At 40.4% G+C, this 8,276-nt stretch overlaps 1 protein-coding gene across 1 annotated transcript in view; it reads right to left on the reverse strand.

Moving 5' to 3' along the window:
* Positions 1-8,276, reverse strand: part of nbas (NBAS subunit of NRZ tethering complex) — a gene marked incomplete in the record, with an annotated part of 171,345 nt that overhangs the window by 112,155 nt on the left and 50,914 nt on the right. Inside the window, 4 exon segments of the mRNA XM_024290805.2 lie at positions 336-469; positions 727-900; positions 1,791-1,976; positions 8,096-8,246. Of these exon segments, the coding sequence (XP_024146573.1) occupies positions 336-469; positions 727-900; positions 1,791-1,976; positions 8,096-8,246 (645 nt within the window).

Consider the following 8,276-nt stretch of genomic DNA (forward strand, 5'->3'; position numbering starts at 1 on the left):
GAGAGTAAAAAAATTCTGTAAGGAATGTAGCACGACTAAATGATGGCTCCTTGGTGCAGGAGTTGGACTTATGGGAGAAAAGGAGGAAGAAAATAAAGGTGCAAAGGGAGAAGCAGACGGGGTAGTTGGGTTTTATTTATAGGTACACAGAGACTTCTGCGCTGGACGAAAAGGAAAGAGGTGGAGTGTATTCTAGTGGACATGGAGCTGAAGGACTGCTTCATCATCCTGACAGGGTGGTTTACATAACCTAAATAAAGATTGCTGCTGTCATTTGCAGAGCTAAAGCTGCACGCTTGACTTTAGGTGACTTGTGCAAACAGTGTGTGTCTGACCCGTAGCCCCTCTGCGGCAGACACTCCAGGATGTCGTAGCAGAGGCTGAGTTGGTCGTCCCGCTCGCAGCCGTAGATGCACTCCAAAGCGACCTCCATCAGCTGGTCCGGGTCCCCGATGATCTTCTGTTGGCACTGGAGAAAACACGACGCAGGAGTGTAAATATTCTCACTGAGGTAATGCTTCAGTTCAGATCCGCCGTTCCTTGGGGCTATTCTTCGGCTGTGGCCTTATGGTGTCATAAATACATTTCCAGAGCAGATTCATGAACACATCACACACACAGCAGCCTCTGTGAGCCAAGAATGTGACAGATTTCATTTGCCTTTGGCTTCATTTGTTTGACACCTCCCTCACTTGTGTGTGTGTGTATGTGTGCAGGAGTACTTGCATCAGGTTTGGAGTGCTGGCAAATGATGAGGGGCAGAGCGAGGTCTCGCTGGGCCAGGCTGATCAGGTATTCTGCAAAAAAAGATCTGGCAGCACCTGCTCTCTGGCCCTCGCAGCGGTGCAGGAACGGCAGCATCCACTGGAAGGCATCTTTCACGTAGCGCTCGGGGCTGGACTGATGAGGGAAAGCAAACAAAGGCTTCTTTATATTAGAGGAAGATGAGTAAACGGCAAAATAAACCAAGAATAAATCAGTCAAACAAAAATCTAAAACTTTTTTCATTTTTATTTTGATTAAATTGCTTCTAAACCCCACCAAATATGAGAATCTACCGCTTTTAGACTTTTCGATTTGAAAGCGTGCACTGCATTTGTTTTCAGATGAGCAAAACTATTAGGTTTATCTTTTTTTTGCTTCTTTTTCTAAATGTTTTTGCAGAAGACCACAGACCACTTCAAGCTGCATTTACATAAAATTATACCATGCAATTAAGCTTGAACTTTAACTATAATTGCTGCAGTATGTGGGAAGTGCTGTGGTCTGCACGGATGAATGTCAAGTTCGTGCAGAGCCTTGCACCCACCTTATGACGGCCCTGACTCATGATGTACAGAGAGCTGTCCATGGGACTAAATTAGATTAGATTTTTTTTTTAACAAAATAACTTGCACAGACAAGAAAAAAAAGAACATTTCATCTCTGCTGTGAAGTCTCTGAAAGACATCAGACACAAGCAGAGAGAAAGAGGAAAGCCAGAGAGCTTGGTAAGCATTAACAAATGCACGCTCACAAACTCACACCCTCAAAGCCTAAAGGGAGTTTCAGTCAAACAGCATGTATTAACGCAGTCAACAACATTTGCTGGCTGCCTGCCTGAATTGCAAAGCTCATAGGCTAAAGCTGGCAGTTGTTCACTACAGTTTAAGGGAAAAGCTTATGTAATTTATGCCAAATAGACCCGTAACCATGGCACCTTGGTGTTTTTAAAGTGTGAGTCAACAATAAAATGTCAAACCGCTAAATACAATTTATGATTGTTTTTGTTCATGTTGATCGGGACTCACATTCCTCATGAGGAGGCGGAGTTTGTCAATGTCCTTAAGCTGCTGAAACTCTTTCAGAGTCAGACTTAAGTCACATGACGCCTCATACACCAGCGTTTCCATGGTGATCAGGTCATCACACAGGAGCTCCAGTCCCGGGATCTCCCGCTCCTTTCCTAGGCGCACCAGCGACAGCGCACAGTCCACCTGAGGGTCAGAGGGAGACAAAAATACGGAAAATTATGAACGCATGCTATCAGACAATATGCATATTTTTAAACTGACATCAGCAAACGATTAGAAAGATTAGTAAACCAGTTAAAAACTTATTTTTTTGAGTCATTTTTGGGCATAAGTGCTCATTCTGGAAGGCAAACTTGAGTGAGTGATGGCACCGAAGACATACACATAGAAGCACAAAAACGCAAAAAAAATATATATATTTGGCAGATGGTGCAAATTGTTCCCAAAACCCATTTTATGCACCATAATGCAAATTAAATGTTTAAAGTTTGATTTCCTGGAATATTTCTTCCCTTTCTGTCTCTCAAAATGTAGTGTGCCTAGATGGAACATTCCAGGCTTTTTTTCCGCATTTAAACTTTAAGAATTGATGAGAAATTTCTTCACCCCTCTGTCTATTGGATGGGGGATCTCTGATGTTACCCATTGGATTCTGAACCACCAATCAGAGAAAATCTCTACATTTATGCACATTTTTTTTTAAAAGGAGTTTGAAGCTTGTATTGGAAACCCATCACTACACAATACCAATTTACGTTGATTTTAAGTAAAAACAGTCCCTAAAGTGCACATTTTCCAACTTTTTTTATATAGAAAAATGGGTTGATTCTTTTAAAAACATTTTTATTCAGAATGGCTTTTTAGTTAACTTTTATCGACTGCCTCTTAATTGCTTTTAAATTGATTCTATTTTTACTTATGTTGATTTATTGTTTTTTTTCCTATTTTATTGCATTTGTATTTGCTTTTTAAGTTATGTGTTGTAAAGCACTTTGTGGTTTTTATTTGTGAAAAGTGCTATATAAATACATTTCTTCTTCTTAAAGGCTGTTGCTACTGTATATGAGAACTGGACCGAGTGAATGTGACGTCACTGATAGGAAACCGCTTACATCCGGCTCCAACCTAATTAAGTTAATTCAGTGGTTGTTATTTTTATTTTTTTATTCATTCATTCATTTTTATTCATTCGGATCCGGCCCTCGGCGTAATTATATCTGGCCCCACAGATCATTTTATTTTATTGTTATTAATGGTCTGATATTATCTTGCAGGGCTGCACGGTGGCGCAGTGGTTAGCGCTCTTGCCTCACAGCGAGAAGGCCCCGGTTCGACTCCCGGCTGGGACCTTTCTGTGTGGAGTTTGCATGTTCTCCCCGTGCATGCGTGGGTTCTCACCGGGGACTCCGGCTTCCTCCCACCGTCCAAAAACATGCTTCATAGGTTGATTGGTGACTCTAAATTGCCCCTAGATGTTGATGTGTGAGTGAATGTGTGTGTGATTGAGGCCCTGCGACAGGCTGGCGACCTGTCCAGGGTGTACCCCGCCTTCGCCCATCAGTAGACGGGTTAGGCTCCGGCACCCCCGCGACCCCGGAAGGGAAGGAGCGGTCAGGAAAATGGATGGATGAATATTATCTTGCACTCATTTCTAATTTGTATTATTTTGGAAAAATATATTTTTTTGGAGGGTAAAAAATTCAAAGTCAAGTTTAAGTTATGTTTAAGTTGATTTATTCTAGTATAACATTCCTCCTTTTATATTATCCATAATAATGTTAAAAAGTTATAATTGTAAAGTTTTAAAATTTTGGACTATTTTGGAATATACTAAGATTTTTTAGGCAATTTTGGAGTTCAGCTAATATCTCAGCTACATGCTAGCTGTTTTGGCTAATTTAGGCTTTTTTTTTCTTAAGTTTTTTAGGCTGTTTTGGAGTTTAGCAAGTTTTCCAGCTACATGCTAACTGTTTTGGCTAACATTTTTTTTTTCTTCCAGTTTTTAGGCTAATTTGGCATTTAGCTAATATTTTAGCTAGCTATCAGCTTCAGTGTTGTTAGCTTTTAATTTCAGCATCTTCAGCTATCAGCACAACCATCTTCCGCAGCCACATTCAGCTTACAGCATTCACACTAGCATTATCACAAATAATGCATTATATCTAGTTCATAATTATGCTAAAAAGATACGCTTTTAAAGTTTTAAAAATGTAGTTTTAGAGTGTTTGTAAATGCTTGTCCTGTTCGGCCTGCGAGCTAAGTTGTGTTTTGGATTTTGGCCCATTGTGCGATTGAGTTGGACACCCCTGCTTTACAGTTATGTTTTAAATTTTTTAAAAACATTTATTTTAACTGAAGAGCCACAATGGAGGACTAAAAGAGCGTAATGTGACCTCTACCTTAGAATATTTCCAGAGTTTGACATTGTTTACTCTATTTGCATTCTCACCTTTGAATTCACATTAGCCAATGATTTACTGTAAATAAAAACATCTTCAATGTATTCAGTGGTCACTTTTTAAAGTTGTTATTCTGAACTGCATTCATCTTCCACCTTGTTACAAATCAGTTAGCCATGTCAAAAACACTTGAGCAGCAGACAAATAAAAAAGGTGTTGGCAGCACAGCAAGCGGTGAACTGGGAGATGGAAAAAGAGAAAGGAAAAAACAAGAAAAAAGACAATATCCCCACCAATCCTGGACCAAATAATACCCATCAGTCTTTACTAATATCCACTCATTAGTCTTTCAACAATAAAACTTGGGCTTCCTGCTGCTGCGATCAATACAATTCCATCCAGAAGAGCAACCAGTCAATACGCGGCCACCTAAACGCTGGCAGCCTGCCCGGCCAATCGATGGCCGGCCACCTGTGGATATTGACCAATCAATAGGAGATGCCACTGGGCTCCAGGGTGATGATTGCTTTCTCTACACCTTTTAAAGACAGCATGCTCTCTGACGTTGCATCTTCCTTAAACCCGGCTTCCAAATATGCAGCCTCCTTGTTAGCATTTTTCTCTCAGAATAAATAATTGCTCGCTAATTGTACTGCTCCAAACACACACCGACAAGACAACCCAAATCACCTCGACTCGAAGGAGGAGCAATTAGACTGAACAAGTGGGAACGGTCTATTGATCTAAATGTGAGGAAAGATCCTCCCCGTCCTCTCTGCTTCTCCTCCCCGCTATCTGGAGACAGATTCCTCAGCTAACTGCACACAATTCAGATGTTAAAATCTCACACTTTTTAATTAGGACTCCTCTCTCCCCTCGCTTTATAGTCGGTGCAGATACAGCTCCCCTGTTCTTCATGTCAGCCGCCTCTAATCACCCCTGCAGATTTGGCGGGCCTCACTGTAGAGCTCCAGCTCAACGGGAATCTCCCGCCTCCCATCCCACCTCAGCCTTCTACGGGACAGCTTTTCCACACACCTTCAAACCTGCTTTCCTTAATGGAGTCACCACAGTTTGAACTCATCATCTGGCGCATGTACACACGCCTTTCTGGCATTTCAGCTTGTTTCCAGTTCTCAATAGGACCTTTCAGCCCACTAGCGTTTGATTTCATTTAGGTTTTTTTTAACCTCAGACAGCTCTCAGAGAAAATGATTTCTTCTTTTATCTGATCATCTGGTGGTGGCAGCCTACAATTTTTCTGTTTTAAAAATACAGGAATGCTGTATCAGCCTGGCACATTTTCTCTCTTTTTTTCTCAAGCCTGTCTTCGGGTCATGTTGCCAATCCTTCCCTCTTGTGTCTTCCCTCCAGCAGCTCTCCAGAACACGCCAGCTTCCTCTGATGAGGCCTCTTTTGATCAAACCCTATTTTCCCACATTAAAACACTCATCCAAGCATAAGCAGAGAGATGGCAAAAAAAAATGACATTTGAGCATCTCTTCTGCGCTCGTGAGAAAAAGTGTGTGGAAAAAAAAAAGCACAAAACATGAAGAGTTAAGCACAGTCTCTGGAGGCTCCTGGTGTAATGTGTGAGAGAGAGCAAAAGGAGATGAGGTCTAATTAAAAATGGAACAAGGGAGAGAATAAAAGGCAAAGCCGGTCTAATTCCTTGAGATTACCAAAGACTACATTTTTCATCAAGTCGGCCTCTCAGTCAATCTGTGGTGTGAAAACCTGCCCCCTCGATTGACTTCTAAAACGAGCCCTCAAATCTCGAATCCTCCATCACCTTTGCGACAAATGAAAGGGGATAAAACAGAGAAATGAAGGGGAACGGCAGGACTGCACCCCATTTAGCCTTTTTCCAAAGACAGCTCTGTGACAACCTTGATCCATCACTGTGAAGGAGGTAAAGAGGAGACAGAGCAGCAGTTTGGGTGCTGAGACAGAGGGCAGCTCCAGCTTTTATAACCCATTACTCCACTAAACAAGTCCCATCAAGTCCAATTTTTCAAGCGAGTCGTCAAAACGCAGATGACACAAGCTTTGGTTTCCCTTCATTAGAACCCCATATGGCAAATATGGTAAACGCGATGATAACGGCCACAGACAGAAAATCAAAGTGACCTTGACGGATGGTTGCTGGCAACATTTATTTTGTAATTAAATGCCATATTGTGCATTTTACCCTTCCATGAATAATATTTGAGAGGAATAGACCTTAGAAAGTATACGTTTGTGCCATCAAGGGGAAATTAAAAGGGTTAAAAGGTCAAAATTTAAACAATTTAATCAAAATATTTCTTTCCAAACTGTTACTTTGAGAGAAAAAAAATAAATCATCCTAAACTCTTTCAGTCGTGGCTGGAGATGCTTCAAAGTACACTCCGCATTTATTTTGTCAGCAGGAAGGAGCGTTCCCAGCGGCTCCAGCTGAGGGGGAATAAATCATAAGCTTGTTGTGGTTAAAAACTCCAACACTTTGAATAAAATAAAATAAAAAAACTATATTCTTAAAGCAGGGCTCTAAAACTCAATCGCACAAGGGGCCAAAATCCAAAATACACCTTCGGTCACGGGTCGAACAGGATAAACATTTATTGAACACTCTAAACATTTTTAAAACTTTAAAAACGTAACTTTTTAACACAATTATGAACTAGATATATAGCATTACCTGCAATAATGCTACTGTGAATGCTGTTAGCTGAATTTGGCCGCTCAAGATGCTAGAGTTGATAGCTGAAGATGCTGAGATTGATAGCTAAAAACACTGAAGCTAATGGCTGAAATCACAGAAGCTAATAGTTGAAAACACTGAAGCTGATAGCCTACTAAAATATTAGCAAAATGCCAAATTAGCCAAAAATTTAAACAAAAAATGCTTATATTAGCAAAACAGCTAGCATGTAGCTGAAACATTAGCCTAACTCCAAAACTGCCTAAAAAACATGAAAAGAAAAGCCTAAATTAGGCAAAACAGCTAGCATGTAGCTAGGATATTAGCTTAATTCCTAAAATAGTCCAAAAAGATACCAGAGGGCCAATTTTTAAAACTTTAAAAGCGAACTTTAAAAAATAACTATGAAAAAAAATACAGGAATATTATTCCAGAATAAATAAACTTAAATCTTAATCAACTTTTGATATTTTTTTCTCCATAAAAATATATTTTGTCAAAATTATACAAGTTAGACTTAAGCGCAAGATAACACCGTCCCATTAATAGCAAAAAAATAAAAATGATCCGGATACAATTACCCGGAGGGCCAGATGCGGCCCCTGGGCCTCGACTTTGACACGTGTCCTTAATGATCAATTTTTAAGTGCTGAATCGGCATCTCATTCATGAATTGTTAGGAACGCCATCTGAACGACCAAATAAGAGTCGCTGATTGGTCAAAGTTCACCCTGGTCTAACTTTCAGCGTGCGTTCAATGGCATTTTGTACATAGAGCCTGTAAATCACGTGTCAAAGTCAAGGCCCGGGGGCCGAATCCGGCCCTTCAGATCATTTTATTTTATCGTTATAAATGGTCCAATGTTATCTCGCGCTTATTTCTAACTTTTTGACAAAATATATTTTTACGGAAGTTATTTAAAGTTTAAGTTAATTTATGGAATCAACTTAAATAATATTCCTGCCTTTAAATGTAAGTAATGACGTTTTGCTTTAGCATGACCTTTTTTAAGCTTTATAACCGATGTTATTCCGAGTGATAGCAGCTAACATAGCTAACCAGTATCTATTGATGATGTCATCAAGTAGGAGTTTCGATACTTTTCCCATAAGTCTTAGTTTATAGAGGTAGGGGGAGAAAACTATATTAAATTTAAACACATGCTTTAGACAATTTTAACATCAACAATCTCCGGACTCGTGTATTGGGAGGTTCATACCTGTCTGGAGCAGGACTCGATGTCCTCGGCTCGGCTCCGGTACCAGTCGGTGAGGAGCTCAATAGAAGGCGTGGCTGTGCGAAATCTCAGCAGCTCCGGAGCTTCCTCGTACAGGAAGCCGTCATCAAACAGATTCTGGTCCAGCACCGCTCTGGATAAACACATTTCTTTTTATAACTTT

This window comes from Oryzias melastigma, linkage group LG24 (assembly GCF_002922805.2).
Source record: "Oryzias melastigma strain HK-1 linkage group LG24, ASM292280v2, whole genome shotgun sequence".
NCBI lineage: Eukaryota > Metazoa > Chordata > Actinopteri > Beloniformes > Adrianichthyidae > Oryzias > Oryzias melastigma.